Source organism: Amblyomma mixtum, chromosome 3, assembly GCF_055824585.1.
Source record: "Amblyomma mixtum isolate Tamu chromosome 3, ASM5582458v1, whole genome shotgun sequence".
In the NCBI taxonomy this organism is placed as follows: domain Eukaryota; kingdom Metazoa; phylum Arthropoda; class Arachnida; order Ixodida; family Ixodidae; genus Amblyomma; species Amblyomma mixtum.
This window is the reverse complement of record NC_143014.1, coordinates 178,241,158-178,261,973: the sequence shown is the minus strand read 5'-3', so window position 1 is coordinate 178,261,973 and position 20,816 is coordinate 178,241,158. Positions and strand designations below refer to the sequence as shown.

Here is a 20,816-nt window from a genome sequence, read left to right as displayed (position 1 = left end):
GCCCTGTATTACCGCGCCTAAATGTTCGCACCCGCAGTAGTGGGCCGGGGCCAAACGCAAGACGCGTCTTAGGCTATGACCCTCAAGTTCTGTCTGCGTTAGTGGTGCATCCATCATAACCACGCCAGATGGGCTGGCTGACTTATAAATCCCAAAAGCATAAACTGCGAAATAATTAATACCAAAAGCGCAACGGAAAAGATGCTAACACTCATCATTCGCATTACCACGAATTTGTAGTCGCCAAATAATTTTGTTCCGCCCCCTGCCATTCTCACGAAAAAATTCTCAATGCTTTCGATGGGTTCTTGAGGTTCGGACGACGTGCGCCTGAGTTTGGCAAGACTGGGAGTAAAAGCATTTGATCCTTACTGGTTCCATGTAAAGGGAAAAGACCTCAGCTCACCAACAAGTACCTGTAACTTTACAGCGATTACAGGTTAACTATAGCACGCAAAAACCTCGGCTAAACAAGGCTACGCCATAACATAACTGTACGACCCAATACGAATGAAAAGGCCGTAATGCCTTCTACAGAGACAGCTTTTGCCCTGAATATGTTGGTGTCAGCCTACAGGAGAAATTACTAGGAACTAACGGACGCTTTCACAGGGCTTCTTAAAATGGAGACAAGCCTAAAACAAAATTCAGTGTGAACAAATTACCCTAATTTCTTTCGCCTTTGCCATGAACAGGCTGGCGAATTTTGTCTTGATCTGAAACGAAACAATCATGTGCATCGATCTTTGTAAGGGCCGTTTACATGACTGTAACTGCGTGCACTATTGATTATTATAAAGCAGCCCCACGTGTTCAATCTGAATGCGTTTCTTCGTGATCCATGGTTTATAGGTTTATGATCTATGTGGGTTTAACAAAGTGACTCAGGCTATGAGGGCCGCCGTAGTGTAGGGGCCCGGAAATTTCGACCACCTGAGATTCTTTAACGTGCACTGACATCGCACAGTACACGGGCTCCTAGAATTTCGCTCCCATAGAAATTCGACCCCAGCGGTCGCATCCCCACAGAATTCTCCACTCAAACGCGCTGTGGCTTACTTAAATTCTCCGGTTATCTCTATCGTGTCAATATTCAAGTGGATAAAGAAGTATCGAAATCGGAAACTAAAAACAGAGTACAAGTAGCTACAACGCAGCGCGCTATCAGCATTCAATCTAGCATTCCCGCTACGAAGTTGAGAAATGACGCGTTGACCCGAGCGCGCGGTTCGCGGCGGACGCTACCGCGCTGTGACCCCGTACGCGGTGCAAGACACGTGGCCGCCCGGCTGGGCAGGTGCTGCGCGTCCATTCAAGCGAGCGGGTAGCGGACCGGGTGGCGGCGCGCGCGAGCCGCAGTGCTTGCGCAACCAGGCGCGCGGCTTCAGCTGTTCCTGCGGCGCGCGCCAAGGAAGCCGTCGCGTCCGCTCGCAAATGACGGCGCGTGCCGCGTGCGCCGTACCGTTCTTCGCCGCACTTGACCGCGCTTGCGGAACGCTCACGTTGTTAAAAATGACTGAGACAGCACGCATGGCGGGAGGGGGGCTCGTCGTCGGAGGTGGCATATGCACCGCAGTACACCAGGGTAAAGTTCGCGACCGACGCTAACCCGCCACGCTGCGAGTCGATGGTCCGCGGAGCAGGGCCGCTCGTGTTCTTTTTCCGCATGACAAGAGGGGGAGCATCTGCCGTCGTCCTCACTTACGCGCAGCTCGGCGGAGCACGATATGCTGCTGTACTTGCGTGCAGGTTGAGCCAACAGCGTAAGAGATCTGAGAGGCTGGTAAGGCCGCTGATTTTGGAGGGCAATGACGTACCGGGTACGTGCCGCTTTATAGCATACGGCGCCAGGCGTTCTCTGGGGCAGTGTTGTTGCCTTGTAATACTAGACTTTCTCAATATACTTCCACTTGGCGCTGCCAAGAATGAAGTCCATGGTCACACTGAATGGAAGACGTGAGTAGAGAATCAAACACCAGTCTAATGAGAGACAGGATCTAGTCAGAATCGATCCCGTAACATTTGTCTACACGTTAGTACGTGTCTACGGACGCAGTTCATGGAATTAATAGTAAGCAGGTCGTGTTTTCGGAGCACTTTTGAACTCATAGTCGAGATCATGGAAGTTAATACTAAATGGACATCGTTTCATTGGATGGAGGCAACCCAACTCAGAGTTTGATGGTCCGAATATCTATGTCCGATTAAAGTCCAACCGCACTTTGACGACGGGTTAGAGATATTTCTCCATACCATTGGTCGCGTTGGTAGGTAAGGCTAAAAGAGGGGCGGGAACCCCAGAATAACGAGAAAAGCGACTTGCCAAGAGACGGCCTAAAGAAGCGGAGAAACGACAAAGACAAGCCATCGGCGACACATCGGTCTCAACTATTTCTACCACCGACTCTGAGTCGCCGATGGACATCGTTGTGTACAGAAAGAGGATTCGCACGATTCGTTTGAGTGAAAGTGCCACCGCTACGAGGCAGTTTCACAAACAGTATACCGATAACCCGTTTGGCAGTGTGTGTGCCGTGTGTAAAGATAGACCATGTTTAATCATGCTTATGTAGCTTTCGCTACGTGAAACTCGGTTCAGCAGAGTTGAACCGCTGTCTAACCTTTTTTGTTTTACTTCGTCTTCAATTATCTTTCAGATATAAAATGATTACACAGCCAACCTCCCACTGATCAACACCACAAATCAAAAAAAAAAATTCCCCTATGCGTTCCTTTCTTTCGGTGACTCTTGGCTTCCTTCAAATTAAAAGTTTTTCCTGAGGTTTACACGATGCGGTGATGGCGTGTCAAGCGATGTTTTATGTAGCGCTGGCAGCGGCAGGTGATTTGTGCTGCAAAGCAACATACTGTTTTCCTGATAGTCCCAACAGTTCCCGGAAACTTCTCAGCCTAATACCTAGAGAAGGTTACCAGGTGTCAAGAAGGGGAGGGGAAGATGAAATCGCGGGGTTTTATCGGAGTACATAGTGCCGAAAAAAAACGGTTGGGCGATCTTTGAGATGTGGAGGTGCGTTCGGAACTTCGCGGTGGAGAATTTTTAAGTTCTTGTAAATTGTGATTTTTTCAAGAAACTAAAATAGTGCTGCCAACTTCATGGCATGCAGATACCGAACAATTATGGACAAAACAGTTTTGAACGGCAACCAATTTATGAACGGAATTTTTTCATATATTGGAAGAATTCACTACTAACAATCAATATATACGCAGGTCTCCCGTCGGCAGGCTTGAATTTCTCTCTTATTAACGTTTTTGCTGTGGTCAAAAGCGTTCCCCATTGGTTTTCTATGGCAGTCTTAACTGCCCGATGCAAGTGATGGAAACACTCTAAAAGAAACATTTTGCCATACACTGGGAGAATGAACGTTACCTTCAATATTTCCATAACAATACCTTACAATATTTCAGTTTTCAAAATTTTTTTCCAAGAATGTTGTACACGAGAATTTAAGTTTACCTGACCGAGCACACGTTTGTCAGAAAAGCGCACACTACTTAAGCTAAGCACTGCTCCTACGTTGCCTGGAGCTTCTCGAAAGCTCGTTATCTAGCCCTAACGCACGATTCGGCGAAATGTGTTGAAAAATAAATTGAAGCTAACTTAACTGTTGTTTTATTAAGCATTCATAATGAAAGGAGCGAACTGCACAGAGAGCCTGGCTCTTGTTACTAAATATTACTCACTTTCTCTGGCCTGTGTCCGAGTGGAGCGCTGCCGGAACCTTTATTTCCTTCTTTTTCTTCGAGTAGGGGTTCCAAGAACCGTCGCTACGTTTGTTGATTCATTTTTGCACAAAATAATAAGATTTGTCTTGTTCACAAAGCCGGAAACACTAGAGCGGTCATAAATGTCATCTTCGCCAAAGAATATACGCCACAAAAGTGAAAGCAAAAAAAAAAAAGCGAGCACTTATTGAAGCAGTTCAAAGAGGGCGCTGTCAGATAAAACGAGGCGCTTAGAAATATTAGCAAAAGGAGCTACCGGATCACTTCTTTTCGGCTTTGATATCTTTTTGTCTTCGGCGAGTAAGTTTCAGAAAGACTATACGCCGGCACTTTGAGCGAAGAATATGCCTTTGTAGGAACAAAAGGCCATAAAATGGGTCATCTCCGCAAATTTTATGGAAGAGAAAAAAGGCGGGGTTCAACCAGCAGAAAAGACTATAGGAATATGAGCACGACGGAGTGCTTGTGTCAAAAGCATGCATCGGCGAAGACGAAATCCCTTCAGGGTGACCTATTTCTCGAGCATCGTTCGACTTGAGCCAAAGTTTCCATGATTTTTTTTTTCCTTCGGCACAGGAGACAGAAGCACGAGAAGCCTACTCCCCTATAAAAAGATCCTTGTGGGGCCACGGGCAAAAGGCGATGCCCACTCGGGCCGAGTTCCTTTCTTTGGCGCCGGAGGAAATTCATCAGAGGAACAGGCGCGTGACATGAAACACGCATGTAGAGACGACCGTCGAAAGCGGACGAGGCTATTCCTCATGCATAAACTTGTCGAGCAACGAATATGCGCCGATGGCGGGCCCGCCCTTATATGAAGCGCAGTGCCGACGCGAACTGACAGGAAAGCAAAAGAGAAGACATCGAGCGCGGCACACATTCGAGAAAGCTTCGGGCGCGCACTGGAGTCGCCAGTGTGAAGGAACCAATGCAGTGCGCGCGTACAGCATGTTCAGCCGCACACACACGCACGCTGACAAAAAAAAATCTTTTCAATAGCCCCCGGCCATGCTGCTCTCAGCCTCTTCCCCAGGCGCAACAATGGCGGATGCAAAGTGCAGGCGAGCGCGGGAGCGTGTGATGGAGCCTGGCCCGCTCGTCGAAAAGGGATCGCGCGAGGGGTGTGGTAGGTTCGCGCACTTCATTCGCTGCCGCCGCCCACCAATCTATTGATCATGCTGGTGGGGTTGCGACGAGTGTCATCGAAAGTCGACAAACGGTCCGGGCAGGCCGCGAGAAGATTCCCGGGCGGCGGCGTCGACCTGAAGGAAATAAAAACGGATAACTGGCCGGGGCGAAAGGAGGACCCGGAGAAAGGGGGCCAGGGAGGCAGGAGCGGAGGCTACGTGGGCGCCGCATATTCGGGATCGGCGCGTAGGGCGCTCGCACACGGAGCACAAAAAAGCATCAAGGGCGCTTGAGACTCGTGTTCGTTTATAATAGCCCGCTGTGAGGCCAAGTTCTCGGCCGTGCGTGGCGGGCGGGCGTCTAGAAGTGGGCCTGTTACGGTTTCTATTCAGGAGGCGACATCACCCGCCGCTTGCACTCCATGTTGCAATGGTCCGTGCGTAACGGTGGGAACAGTTACTCGGTAACGGCGCGCTTTGTCGGGACTATGTCGCTGGCGGAAACGATGCGTGGGGCGCGTTGCACTGGACTTGAGTAAATGTCGCGACTAAGTGGTAGCATGAAGGAGGACCCACTCGTGGGCGCTGCCTGAGTATGGAGAAGCGTGGGCGGACGAACTTCGTGAGAAGAAAAGAAACGACTCTGAAAGCGATGAAAAACTGCAGGGGTGACGAAAACGCGTCACGTTTCGTTTCCTTCCGCACGAAGCGACTGCCGGAACGAGGAATAAATCACTATGTGGGCCGATGAATAATGCAGGCTGGTCGCTGTCCCGACGCCCTGAGGATGCATAAAAATTAAGGGAAAAAAAATGTCCGGGATAAAGGCAAGAAATTATCGAAAGAAATCATGCCCAAGCTGCATTTACGACCAACACTTGAGCCAGTTGTTCGAGCCGGGGCGAAAACGTCCATACTTGTATTCTGAATATAACGTTACCAAATGCGACTCGGGCGCCCACCCAGGCGCAGTCGAGAGTACAGAAAGGGAAGAGCGTTTCAGCAAGCAGCCGAGGCGCATACAAAGCGCTTGCACAAGAAGCTATTGAAGCGTGTGCACTGCGTAGCAACCGTGCGTCTGAGCAGCATATATATATATATAGCTTTGAGCAAGGTACACGCATGCATATATATGACATGATTAAGTCTTCGACGTTAATATGAAAGCAGCTCCAGCATTTCGTTCGGGAAGTCAGTGAAAAAACAAAATCGCAGCCGACAAGAAGGTGGTTATACAAATTTCGGTATGACTCACAAAGCACACTCGCCGCCCCTTGTTTAACAAAACAAAGAACGACACAACTCGAGCGAAATAACTTAGAAGAAGGGAAAGGAATAAGCGGTGCGGAATGCATTGTGCAAGCGTAATAACATTAAGACGACAATGTTAATATTGGAGTGAAATTTGCTTCAAATATTTAACAAGGACATGAAGGCGGCCGAAGAAACAGTGCTAAGCACGTCCAAGAAGGGTGGCGGGTCTTAGCTGTGTGCGCCTCAGTCTGGACAGGGCTTTTTTTTTTTTTTTTTGTCGGGAGCAGTATTAACCACGTCAGAATATTAACTTTATGCATACAGCAACTGCACCGATCAAGTTGTAGTTCCAGAACTTGGCAACTTTTGGGTGCCAAATCACGCCTAGTCAAAGTCCTTATGCAGTGCTTGAGTTGAATAATGAAATTCAAAAGCAGTAAATGCGTCAACTTTAAAGGCAGCCTCTTCATTTATGTTGGCGTGGTTTTGGGAAGTAAAAGCAACTGAGAATAATGTGAACACTGTTTGAGTAGCCGCCAATCAGTGCGTAGTGGATGCACTTAAATGGCTAACGTATGAAACTTTATTATTTGAGTGATTGTCGTTATTTTGCGTTTTCTATCTCCTGTTTAGTCATGTTCTCGTAAATGTTTTCCCTCCCGCTTTATTGATTTTTACTTTTTTGTCGTGGGTGGGGGGGGGGGGGGGGGCGGCTGCGCAAGGATTTCGGTGCTTGTACATTGATTGCGCTTGTACATACATTGCGCTTCTTTCCTGTCATCTCTTTTTTCCTGTGAACGTCTTTTTAGCGCACACCCTTTCAAAAATGAATATGTACTAACTAGCCCGTCAAAAAGCTTTACTACTGTACATTGGTGCCATTAAATCGTCAGGCCGCAGGGGCACTAAAGTTTGGACAAGAGTTTCCCACCTTCTCTGACAATTTTCAGCTTCAGGTTTTCCTTAGCTGCTCAACTACATTAAAGCAAACTCTGTCGCCTGAAGACACTTTAAGGTTACTCGAAGGTGGCGGCAACCTTGTCAGAATGGTTTGTTACAAGCCGTGATTAACTTTAGACAATGTTTTACCAGCGAGTAAAAACAAAGGCATTTTATATATACAATTGCAGATTCGATCTCACGCGCATGTCTAGCCTTGTGCCTACAGTGCACGTTGCAGAGAGGAAAAGCGCATCGTTGGGGCAGGCCGATATAACTCTCTACTGCTTTCTAGCTAGCAATAAATCGTTCCTTGGCCACATTCCAGCACTGTGCCGCTATTGGCTAACGCCAAAAGGTGGCGTGCAGGATGCGATCAGTAGACGAAGCAACAAGCCGGCGCCACGGTAATCGCGGTACGTCGGTCTCTTAGACGCTCCTGACGTTTCTCACATGGGCACCGCTCGTCGGCCACGTCAGACGCATCGCACCTCTACGTCGCGACATTATCAAGCATATAGCCGCTCTCTCTCTCTCTCTCGTTGCCTCCGGCTACCCTTTCGACATTTCGAATTGGTTTCTTTTTCGAGAGAACAAAAAAGTTGCCGACGGTTTAGCCTAGCTAAGCTCGGAATATCGTTCAGTAGCACTAGTTACGGTGGACACTTAAGGTTTGGTTTATGGGGTTTAAAGTCCCAAAGCGACTAAGGCTATGAGAGACGCCGTAGTGGAGGGCTCCGGAAATTTCGACCACCTGGGGTTCTTTAACGTGCACTGACATCGCACAGTACACGGGCCTCTAGAATTTCTCCTCCAAAGAAATTCAACCGCCGCAGCCGGGTTCGAACCCGCGTCTTTCGGGTCAGCAGCCGAGCACCATAACCACTGAGCCACCGCGGCGGCGGGACACTTAAGGTCCTGAGGTGCTAAAGGCATTTCACCTAAAGACCTTTACCATAAAGACCTTCCGCATAAAGGCCTTTACCATGAAGGCATTCATCCTAAAGACCTTGACTAAAAGGCCTTTGACCTAAAGACATTTACACACAAAGGCCTTTGCCCAGAAGGCATGCAGTCTGAAGGCCTTCACCCAGGTTTACGCTTAAACCAGGCCTTCACCCAGGTGAAGGCCCGGTGAGCACTTGGTCTGCCTTAAACAAAGCAGTCTTCAGGGGCGTGCAAAAGGAAAAACGCTGGTCAATAACCTGCTCTGGGCGTGTTTCGGGCTGAACGCGCGGTATCTAGCGATAACATTTGCTTAAAAATGGTCTGGATGCAAGCATGTGCAGTTAGACTCATAGGATTTCATCGTCATTTTTTGCCTTCCTGATCGCTGCAGCTTTGGGAGCTGCGGAACATACAGTTCGGTCCTTCTAGACAAGTGTTTTGCTCTCTGTGCGTATGCCCGAAATCGGAAAATGCGCCTAGTAGTGTTACCGCACTAAAAACAGCATGCACTGAATCTCCGCGCTCTCATGTCATCTCTAATTCGGTACCGCGGCCGGACCTAGCTCGCGGCCGCCTTTGCGCATTAAGTTCCGCATCTTCCTGACCGAATGTATCCCAGACAGCCTGTTACTGCGCGTGCTGGTGATTAAAAATAAACAGAAACCAATTTAATTGCCTTTTTCGGTCTCCGTTGCAGGTATTAAGCATGCGGTGTTTTTGAGCGCCCGACGCACGTTCTTCCCGAGCCTCAAAATATAAGCCATGACATGCAGTTAGGAGATTGCTCCCTCCTATGGTTGTCCGGCGTAGCGTTGCGGCTACTTGGGCGCCTTCCAGGTGACCCAGCCTTTTTCTCTTACGGCGAAAGGCGGAGCAGGTTTCCAATAAAAGTGCTCTATCCGGCGCTGCATTTTCTGAAGCCTATACGAACAATCGCAATGCAAGGTGGCGGTGATGACTGTGCCTAGGCATGTATGCTTTCCGATAATTTTATATCGAGAGACAGCTGTTCCACAGCGTGCCAAATTACACGCCACATGCAGTTTGTAATTCGTACAGACTCGCGCTCGGCATGCGTCAATTACCTGCGCTGGCAAGCACTGACCATTTTACACTGTGTCAGATTTAATGTATCATGGCGTTCTACTGGCGTTCCATGTGTATTTTGCAAATGTTTTGTGAAGACAATTATCTTCCTGAGTGCATATATTAAACGAAGTATTTAATGCTTGAGAAACTGACCCGTTACGCATTCCGCCGAATGTGTACAATGAAACAAACATTCTATATGCATCGGTAGGTCGACTACCGGCATCCATCGCTTTGATTTCGGCACAGCTCAATTATAACCGAATCAAAACAACGACGACATTACATGCGTAATCACGTATTGGGAGAAGAAAAAAAAAGTGCGGGACAAAAAATAAAGAGAGAAACACAAGGTGTCATCGAAGCGGTGACTAACTGTTTCCAGACGTCACAACCAGGTGCCGCCACGGGCGCGTTCCGCGTGGTGGCTGGCAGTAATGTGGTAGCTTCGTCGTCGTCCGTCGCCCATGCATGCACAGTTTTCAGTAGCGAGCGCTGCGGGAAGGCAAGGCAGAAACTAAAGGCAGGCAGGGGGTGACGAGGGGAGGGGAGAGGAGGAGACCGCCCTGCCGCGCGCGACTCTACTCATCGCATCGCATGGTCAACCACCCGAGAACCACTGGCAGAACGGCTGTTACGCTCAACGCGGCGCGCACCGGCGATTCCCCCACGTGGGCTGTTCGTCTGTATCGCGCACAGGTACACATATGGCCGCATCGTACAGGCGAGAAGGTTTAGGAGAGAAGACAAACCCGCAGCACTGTGCACTGGCGGAAGATGGCTCGAAGCTCAGGAAAAACGGGAGAGATGCCCTTTGGAGGGAGAGTAAAGTGTGAGGGCAACGAGGCAGAGGATGAGGGTAGTTCGCATGAGTCGTGCGTGCATTTTGTTCCGTCCCCTTTTGGCGCCGACAAAGCCTCCCTCTCTTTCGTAATAACGGGTGTGCCGCTGTCCCGGGAAGCCCCCCTCCCCTCCTCTCCTCTTCCCCCTCGGCGATTTTTTCCTTCACCGCTGCCCCCTTCCTCTGCTAGACAGGCCTTGTTCTTTGGCATTGGGAGAGAGGCATATTGAACACATAACCTACTGAAAAATAAAAGGGGGCCAATGCACAATTAAAGCTAGAGCAATGTCAGTGTCGGGTGAGAGGGGGCCGTGGTGGGCATGTTGAAATGGAGAGGGCGAGCAGCTAGCGTCTATAAAGGTTGGCAAGCGGGCAAATCGCGACTCACTCGCGGCATCGGAGGTTTTCTGCGTGAGAGCGGAGATCCGGCGGTCGGTTTACTAGTTGCCCCTCGCCACCGCGTCCGAAGACCGCTGCCGCCGGCAACTCGAGCACGGGAGCAGGAAGGAGAAAGGGAAGGCGTTCCACACTCGCTTCGCCCATGCAAGTGGCTCACGCTGCCCCAGGCAGCGTCGACGACTAGGGCGGCAACTTTCGAACATCGCGCGGCACGGACGGCGGCGTGCGCCGTCCACGTGCGCCTGGCCGGCCGCGGCTGCTGCTGTCACTGCTCCGACTTGACCCCGTACCCGCTATCCGAACTGCTGCAGTGCCTCTGTTGAAGGTAATTTTCTACATTCTTCTTTTTGTCTCCGTTTGGAGGCCGCGACTGCAATATTAAGATGCGACTGTTGGCTTCCTTCGTAGCGGGCGTTTCACCTAAGAGTGTCTGCAGTTTTTAGGAAAAGGATATTTTAGTTAGAAGAGCGCTTTTTTCGCATAGCATTATCAGCGGTGCAGCGCGTCAGAATGCTGCTAAGACGTGCTAACTAGTTGGCTGGATAACTAGTGTTTAATACGCAGTTCACTTTTTGACTATTACTGGTCGTCTCCTTGTTTATTGAAAGGCGTGTAGCCCACCGAAAGTAATATCGATATCAGTATCTATAATTTCGAGAGCGCAGTTACTCTCAGCACTGTGGCCCAACAATTTTTGGCTATTTCGAAAGCTATGTGAATTGGAGGGGTTGCTTTGCCTACAAGGTTTTCGAAAGCGCGTGTATTTTGTCCTGATGTATGCATAATTTGTTGGGCCACTGCGCAACAGGGTAACTGCGTTTTCGAAATTCTAATAACTGATATGGATATTTGTTGAGCTACACGCCTTTAAAAAATAAGAGTAACAGTAATAGTTAAAGCGTTAACTATTCAATATTAGTTAACCAGCATACTATTTAGCACGCCTTACCTGTATTCTGATGCGCTACATCGCTGACAATGCTATGCCCAAAACTCAAAATGCCTGCTTTTAAAAATAGCAGAACATTACTTGTATGTATGTATGTATGTATGTATGTATGTATGTATGTACGTACGTGTGTACAGTGGCAACGAAAAAAGATTGGCACAATGACGTCACCGGAGTGACGAAAATCGCACTGTGCGGCTGGCGCTGCGCCCTGCTTCGCGAACACCCCTTGGCACTTTTGTTATCGGCGTGCTCGTAACCGCAGCGCCAAGCGTTGCTATCGGGCGCTACGGTGTCACGTCACTGTGCTAATCTTTTTCCGTTGCGACTGTACGTACCTCGTGCGCAAAAGTGGAGAGACCACGCGAACTGACAGAACTGCGCGCCAGCGCTTTCTCACGGCGCAGCGCCTGCTTTCGAGATATGCATAGGGTGCCTGACCAAATAAGTTAACCCGTCTTTCTACCCATTTCTTCCAGACACGCCTTTATACACAGACAAATCGTAACCACCGCCATTCCCGTGGTCTCTGCACTTTTGTGCACGACTGTACGTGTGTGTGTGTGTCTGTGTGTGAGTGTATGTATGTACCCGGTATGTATGTCGTGAAGAGCTCCTCATTTCGTACCCTTGTCTGCTGATAAGTTTAGTGTTATTCCTTGAGCGCGCGACATTAGGACTTTCGGGATTCAAATGTGTTGTCGTACTTATGACGGTTGATGTGAAAGCTTCACGAGCCGCCGGAGATCGGTCTCGAGTGACACTTGTTGCATGCCGTTTTTCAAGTGACGCTCGGGTTCGGTCTCCATTTTTTATTTGTGCCTCCACTGAATACGAGGTCGCGTTTTATTTTTTTTTTATCTCAGTGTGAACAAGAGCTCCATAACGTAATCGGTTAAACAAAGTGGTTGCTGACAGTTAACGTCGTATGTCACGAAGTGCCCGTTTCAAGGTAACCGCTAACCTATACTTAGTTTTTTTTTTCTTGACCACAAACTGGCTCCCATTACAGCTAATAAAACCGTTTTCACGCCTAAGGTAACGGTGTGGCTGCGACTTAGGTCATCGCACAGTCTTCACCATATTTACTCACAGGAACGACCACTTATGCACGCAGTGCTCGTCCATTGATTTATATGCCTTCTACTTCGTAGTTAATGAAAGAAGGTAGCGTGGCTTTGACTCTTTGTTGAACATCTGTTTCGGATTTTTTTTTTTTTTTGCATACAGGGATAGGCGGCCGGAACAAAACTATATTGCGTTTTTCTTGTGTGCTACGCAGCGGCGCAAAGCTTTATTCTATTAGCGTGTTTTTTCACAATTTTCAATCTTTAAACTCTACCTCAAAAGCGCTGGCTTTGGTCCTGAAGTAAGCGTCACATTGAAAGCGAGCTCTGCGTATTTGCAGCTAGGCTGCAAACTCCCAACTGCTCGCCCGGTAGAGTCTTTCAGACAGGCATACTCGCTTGGACTGCTCAGGCTTTACGCTTTTGAAACAGGATATCCGAAAAAGTGTGTTTTAATCACGTGATTACCTTCACACTAATGGGCTATTTATGCCGCTTCGACCCCGTTCTCGTCGCTTCTTTCGGTAGCCGTGTTGACCCCATTTTTCTACCAGGTTGCCTTCAGCCTTTCTTTGTGTGGTGTCTTTAGCCCCCTTAGAGTAATTTCAAAAGCCAAGCTCAAAGGAATTTGGCGACGGTATGTTGTCGTCGTGCACAGTGGAGGTCGCGAAGCTCGTTATCTCGGCGGTAAAAGGGTAAGGAATGAAGGAATTACGCAGGATGCGCGAGTTTTCGTGCGCGAAACAAGATGGGAGAAGGTTGATGTTGTTTCCTTCATATCTTGACGACCTTCCAGACGTGTTAAAAGCTTATTTGTTTCTTCATCGCTGTGGCTTCAGGTTTGAAGTACGGTTGCGGGTGCGTGCATTCCTGCCCACTGCAATATACTCGATACGGACAACGCGCCCTACTTTGAACGCAGACCCCACTAGCAAGCCGAAGAAGAGTTTCCATTGAAAAAGAAGAACACCTGTTAATGCTGCGCAGCAAAGGATGAGCAACTGTGGATGCACAGGAGGGTTGCTTTTGTTCAGATGGATTAGCATGTCTCGCATAAGTGACCGTACGGAAACATTTGAAAACTTTAAAAGGGCGCAAACACACACGACCACAAAGTACAAGAGACGATAGACAAGCGCCGACTGTCAACTGATTTTTATTGGAGCAAGGGAACACCTTATATACACAGCAGCATACACAAGATAAGAAGTTGCAGAACGCACGTGCGAGCAAGAGACACTGCGGAAAAAAAGAAAAAAAGATACGAAAAACCAAGCAAGGCGCTCAAGGGGTAAACAGATTAGTCGCATCTAAAAAACAGACCTCAGCGTTTAAGAGAGATATCGAAGGCTTGCTAATGCAACTGTTGCCATATTTCATGATATGAAAGGCTTCCAAGCTGAGACGTGCCGTCTTATCAATGGTTTTGCCGAGAATCTTCGTCTCATGAAATCGGGCCACGCAACCACTGCAATTACTAATATGCGCAACTAAATGTGCGTACTTGTCTTTAAAATTCTTAACATTTCTTGAATGGTCCCCTAATCGATCATTGATGCAACGGCCGGTTTGGCCGACATACACCTTCCCGCACGTCAAGGGAATAGCGTAGACCACTCCCGTGTTCCACGGGAGTGGTCTACGCTATTCCCTTGACGTGCGGGAAGGTGTATGTCGGCCAAACCGGCCGTTGCATCAATGATCGATTAGGGGACCATTCAAGAAATGTTAAGAATCTTTTTTTCCGCAGTGTTTCTTGCTCGTACGTGCGTTCTGCAACTTCTTATCTTGTGTATGCTGCTGTGTATATAAGGTGTTCCCTTGCTCCAATAAAAATCAGTTGACAGTCGGCGCTTGTGTATCGTCTCTTGTACTTTGTGGTCGTGTGTGTTTGCGCCCTTTTAAAGTTTTCAAATATGAACCAACTTGCCCAAAAAGAAGTGTTAATGATGTACGGAAACATACCGTCAGAAAGCTGTCAGGTGCCCTACCGTGTAACGTTTTTTTTCTTTCTTTCTTTTGCCTCGTTATCATTGGTAGCGGCCGCCCGTAACGTCAGGGCTGACAGCCGGCAAGCAATGTCACTCACTGGCTCCGTTATGAAAGGCGGTGCTAACCAATGGGAAAGAGGCTACAACAAAAGAAATGAAAGCTTACAGAATGCGGCTCCAGGGCTTGCCATCAGAAAGCACCTAATGTTGTAGAGCAGTTGGCAGAAGAACACGTGGTCAGGGTGAGGCAAAGTAAAAAAAAAAAAAGCAGGTAACTGACCGCCTTCTGCTCCCAATGTAACGAGCCTGTAAGCCCAGAAAAAATAAAAAAAAGATAGCTCTTTCAACCATTTTTTGCGGGGTCCTGCTTCTTTGTTTTCTCTTAGAAAGGTCATAAGAAGATAAACTAATAACAGTTCGACGAAGCTTTCAGTTAAAAAGTAATATAGACTAGGTAAGTTCTCACAAGCAGGAAGAATAAGTATTTTATCAGTGAATCTTATAAAATGCTGACCATTTTGCCCTATACACAGAACTGTAAAACAGCTCATCCGCGAGAAATGCTAAAATAACGAAGAATAGTTTTTGAGCAAAATTTTGAAAAAGCATGTTCGCGTAATTCGTAAGCATCTAGAAGCTAAACAGGATGTCTTTTTATCTGGCCTGTGCGAAGGAGGCGGCTATGACAAACGTGGGAGGTTGTCTATTTATGGCGGGTATCTTACTAATAAAAGCCGACACTGGTTGTGTGGTGTTTATGAAGCGCAAAGAATTCCAGGTGAAAATTTTATTCCACACGATGCCATTGCTCGCCGATATTGAAACAGGGCATATTTTGATAAATTCTTCCTGGTTAAACACACTATATGGTACAATCTTACGGTGCATTCTAAAAATTTGAGAGCCCTTCTTTAGCCATTATTGAATCTACAGTCCGACCGCCCCGCGTGCACACAGGACATTTTGTCCTCCCGTAAAAAAAAAGAAAGAAAGGAGTCTACGTTTGGTGCCACACGAAGAAAAACGAAAAAGCAGCCGCTCTTTACACGGCGGCATATCATGGCGATTGAGAGATTCCGACACTCATTAGCTCACGCCCTGACGCTAACTTAATGAATTAAAGGTTCCGTCTAACTTCCGCGTTTGGCTCACTTAGCCGTTCAAGAGATCTACTCGCTCGCTCGCCTTTGATCTCGCCTTCTTAGGCTGCTCCAGGAACTAAAGCTTAGACCGTGACCTACTTTTCAGCTGCTTACGACAGCACAAGCGCTAGCGTGATTCTGTATCGTGAACATTTATGAAGTTGTTTAGATACAGCCGGGACATAAAGTGTACCACAAATAAACTGCAAACTGACTGCCTTGTTAGCGCTTAGACGAGTGTAGCAAAGAAAGTTAGACATTCTCCGAGGACGGATTCATGCCATTTCCCAAAATAGCGCCATTAAACAAGACCAGACGAAAAGCAACGGCAAGAAGGGGTAGACAGGCGCAAACTTGTGAAGGCCTGGGTCCAGTACACGCAGAGTTAATACTGGCTCATAAGCGATCAGCAGAAATGTAAAAATACCAAAGTACCTGCTAAAAGAAGCCACGACTGTTCCATAATGCATGTTGTGGCAGTTGAAGACAGATATTCCTCACCGATGAAAGCAAGAAAGGGACGTTAGCGAGACGTTTTCCAAGCCTTCTTAATCTCTAAAGTTCACTGATCAGAGCTCTGCTCGGAACGTGGCTTTCCATAGTCGAACCGTGGTTCACAAGCGAAGTTCCTGCAGTCAAGGCCTACATGACTCGAGATCACTGCCTTGTTATTTTTTGCGTGTGTGTCCTGCGCAGGCGCGCGCGCTATAGAGAGAGTGAGGGTGCGTGCGCGCATGCGTGTGACCGTGTGAGTGCCAGGAATGCATTGTAGTCACAGCACCTTTGCTCTTGTGTTATTCCTTTCGCTTGATCCATTGCGAGTCGGTATTGATCGGGTGGTGGTGCTAGTTGCATATTGACAGATAAAGAAACAAAAGACAGTGGGCTGCCTGTCATTGTAGCTGCCACATCCATGACAGGCACCTGAACGGCGTTCAGAGAAATATAGAAGGGATAAAATGGAGCTATAGATAAGCCGGAAATGAAGGCAGGAGGTAAAAATGTACAAAGGGTAGGTGAGAGCAGCAAGCAGTAAGGATATTTGGGTAGCAGATGAAGATGAGAGCACCCACATACATAATAAATATGCGCGTATAAACACGTGTATGCGTCTTATCACTGCCCTGTACGCGCGCATTCGCTCGAAAAACGGTATTCGTTTTGCGCGAACCTGAAAAAAAAAATACTTCAGGTCACCTTGCGTCATGCCTGCTTTCATTTTTTTTCGGTGGTCTGAGAAATTGAAGTTTTGTTTCGAGGTAAGGGCTATAAAGTTCATCCAGCCACATATAATTCAAAATGTCTTAGCATCAACATGCACCATGCTGGTCAGAGCATACAAAACTTTGGTTTACCAACAACACCATCTGCCGGGCTAGTTTGTTGCGATCCATGTGTATCAGCAGCGCGAACACAACACAGGAAGAAGGAGAAGATAGTACAGAGCGCTGAACTTCCAACTTTTATTTGAACAGAACTGAACCCGCACTTATACGAGGTCTGTTAGAAAAGTATCCGACTTTATTTTTTTTTTTTTGCGAACACCTGATGGATTTGAAACAAGCGCGTTTGCCTCACGTGACCTTGAACCTTCGTGCGCATGCACGAATTTTTTCCCGCCTGCCGATAGCGTCAGTCGCTGGGACGCAGCATTTGAGTGAGGCGGTGCGCAGTGCTCTCGTCGGTTTTTTATTGCAACGAAAATGGCGGAGTGACAGGAGCAGCGCTACTGCATCAAATTTTGCCATAAACTGGGCGACAGCCAAGTGGAAACCATTCGGAATATTCAGACGGCTTTCGATGACGATGCTATGAGCAGCACACAGATTAAGCAGTGGTACAACTGGTTTAAAGACGGCCGCACATCGGTGGAGAGCGAGCCACGCTCCAATCGGCCATCAACATGCCGAAATGACCAGGTCATTGCCGAACTGAACGCTATGGTGACGCGGGACCGTCGCGTGACTATCCCAAAAATTGAGGAAGAGGTGGACATGAGCAATTTTTCCGCACATTCCATTATCACCGAAGATTTGGCCATGGAGAGAGTTGCGGCGAAATTCGCGCCGAAGCTGCTCACGGTGGAGCAAAAGCAGCTTCGTGTTGAAGTCTCACAAGGCATGCTGGATTCCGCAAACAATGACCCCGACTTCATCAACATCATAATAACTGGTGACGAGTCTTGGGTGTATAGGTACGACCCGGAAACCAGATCCCAGTCGTCACAGTGGAAGCATTCCACGTCACCAAGACTTCAGATGGCCCGCCAAGTGCGCAGCAATGTGAAAGTGATGCTGACTGCTTTCTTTGACACCCTCTGTGTGGCAGACCACGAGTACGCACTCGACAGGGTGAAACAATGACCAAAGAGTGCTACAGGGATGTTCTTTGTTGCCTACGTGATGCTGTGCGGAGCAAGAACCCGGAGTTGAGGTCAACAGGAAAGTGGCGCATCCATCACGACAATGCTCCTGCACATGCCTCGCACTTGATTCAGACTTTTTTGGCGAAAAACCAGACTCCTGTAGTTCAACAGACTCCTTACTCTCCTGATATGGCCCCTGCGATTTCTGGCTGGTTCCCAAAATCAAAAGGCCATTAAAAGGAGCGCGATTTCAGACAAGGAAGAACATTATGGCTGCAACGACAGCTGAGGTAAACTCCATTCCGAAAGGGGCCTTTTCGGAATACTTCCCAAAATGGCAGCACCGCTGGGAGAAGTGTGTGGAGTCCCAAGTAGACTACTTTGAAGGTGACTAGGTTTGGAACGCTCCAGTTATGCAAGTTTTTTTCTACGGCCAAAGGTCGGATACTTTTCTAACAGACCTCGTATACACATGCAAGGTTCGATCGCGCACCTTGATTACTCCCCCCCGGTGGGATTTTACCTGGCATGTGTATGTAAGTGCGGGTTCAGTTCTGTTCAAATAAAAGTTGGAAGTTCATCGCTCTGTACTATCTTCTCCTCCGTCTTCCTCTGTTGTGTTCGCGCTGCTGATACATACGCTTTGTTTACAGCCGGCCCAATCTTTAGGTAGCGTTCGCGGCGGCCGCTTTTTCTGCGCTCCTGTGCTTTACGAAGAAGCAAACATGTGGACAACTCAATATTAAGCGCAGGATTTGTGAGTCTGTGCTTAGATGTGATTTTTTCGCAAGTTTGCTCCGTCATAAACTGCAGGAACGCGGAAAACGCGGCCGTCACGCACGCCAGCTAAAGATTTGGCCCGCAGCGTGCGTTTATGGTATATTTGATTCACTGGAAACAACGAGCTAATAAAAAAACCCTCAAGTCCATTTAAGGCAGGATATGACAGGCGACAGTTAAGACTAGATTTGCAGAAAGCAAAATCCACCTCACCAAAGAAAATGGTTCCGTACGAGTTTCACATTGATCATTGCAGCAGCGTTAGGAGGCTGCAGGGAGTAAAAACAAAAAAATATCGGGTTTGATCTGTGATAATTGGTTAAGGAATGTATGCTGTCTGGAGCAGTGCGCTATAGTTTAACATGATGCGCTCCCTGAATCGCGGTTAAAAGTATTATGTGACAACAGTATTTTGGACCCGCCACGGGCGCTTAGTGGTTGTGACATTCTGCTCGTGTTGTTGATTCAGCGCCTTCTACTACGGCGGCTCCGTCTGCTTTGGCCCATAAGAATGCACGTATTTTAATTACCTACGTACTGGCCTGTCTAGATACCATAATTGTGCAGGTGTTGCACGGTGAGCGTAAGCAAAAGCCTTCGCCAGCTTTCAGGAATGATATATGCTGCCATGCTAGATTGCATGCCCTGTTTATTTGTTTTGTACATGTTGGTGTATTTTTTTACAAAAGAAACCAGGTTCTGTTTAGGCCCGTTAAGTAAAGGCTGTTATAGATTGTGTTTATAGAGTGATGTTTCATAGTTTGTTGTCATGTCGTCCTGTTAGGAAGCTGTTTTGGATATGTCTGCTCTTAAGTAACTTAAATAGGAATGCTTGCAGCGAGCAAAACAGCGGCGTGAATCACTGAGCGGGCCTAGTGGAGCGTTCAGATTGCGTTCAGATCTGTTTAGAGTTGCCCGCATAATGCACTGGATAAAACGCTCTACGCAGGTCGTCGGGCGGCTTGGTATCTCTAATAAGATCGAAAACGAACGGAAACTGACACCCAATCAGAGTTATTGGTCTCACAGAGTACCGCATTTAATCCTTCTTTTTTGTATAAAATTCTCATGTTCGCTTCTGCGTTTTTTTGTTTTCGTAATAGGAGGACGTGGCTTTACTACGGGCTGGCTGATCGCATCCAGGGCTTCTACCTGCACAACGGCTCGCACACGCTGGTTCAAGCCATGACAATGGAGCCGATCACCATGACAAGCCAGTTAGTCAGCACCACTTACAGCATGACCAAGGACGTGCCCGTGTTCAGCATAGCGTCTCCGGGTCAGCCTGCCTTTTACCCCACCAACCATCACCATTCCAGAAATCTCCACCAAGCGGTCTCCGATCAGAACCAGCCAGCCGGAATCGACGAAGAAAGCGATCTCCTATTGTTCGCCGACGCTAACAGATTCTTCGACGACGAAACAAAGAGGCTATTGGCGCTCCGTGGCAGGCTTCGAGGATTCGACAACGACGAAGCACTTCTTTACTCTGACAACACTCTGGGTTCGGCGACAGGCGACGGAAAATCCTTGGTGGGGAGGCTGAGTCTGAAGAGAAAGCAAAGTGTTGGCAGTGCCGAGGCCGCATCGCCGACGTCATCGCCACCTCCCTCCACTGGTCAAGCACCGGTGGTCGTAAAGAAGCGGAGGCTGGCCGCGAACGCCCGCGAGAGACGACGGATGCACGGACTCAACGTGGCGTTCGACCGCCTCCGGCAGGTGGTGCCTTCGATAGGCGATGACCGCAAGTTGTCCAAGTTCGAGACGCTTCAAATGGCCCAGAGCTATATCACGGCGCTCACCGAACTCCTGGTCAGAGACTGCTGAATACGGGCCACCTGGAAGGACTGGGTGAAACTCGGATCGAGAACTGCTCGTGCAGCAGTCACAGGACTTTGCTTTGCCAAGCCCAAATGCGCGTGTCTGAACATTACCCCGTTCTGATTTTCATTCTCACAAGAGGTCTTATATGCATGAAAATTTTTGCCAAACTTCGCTTTGTGGTTATCTTATGGAAAACTCAGCAGACGGGGGGGGGGGGGGGGGGGGGGGGTGACAGCCACCAAAGGTGCCAACCGAGCGTCTCATACGCATGCGCGTCTCTGCAGCAGCTACATTTCTCAAGTTGACACAGTGTGGAAGAGCAGCTGTCATATAATGCGGCTAGGCCCCGCAAAA

The 20,816-nt window shown here is 48.3% G+C and overlaps 1 protein-coding gene across 1 annotated transcript; it reads left to right on the top strand.

Moving 5' to 3' along the window:
- The first annotated feature begins 19,823 nt into the window (after nt 1-19,823).
- On the top strand, nt 19,824-20,465 carry LOC149352842 (uncharacterized). Its single transcript, XM_089577250.1, has one exon. It carries the CDS (start codon nt 19,824-19,826, stop codon nt 20,463-20,465), a length of 642 nt encoding a protein of 213 aa, XP_089433376.1.
- Nucleotides 20,466-20,816: the final 351 nt, after the last annotated feature.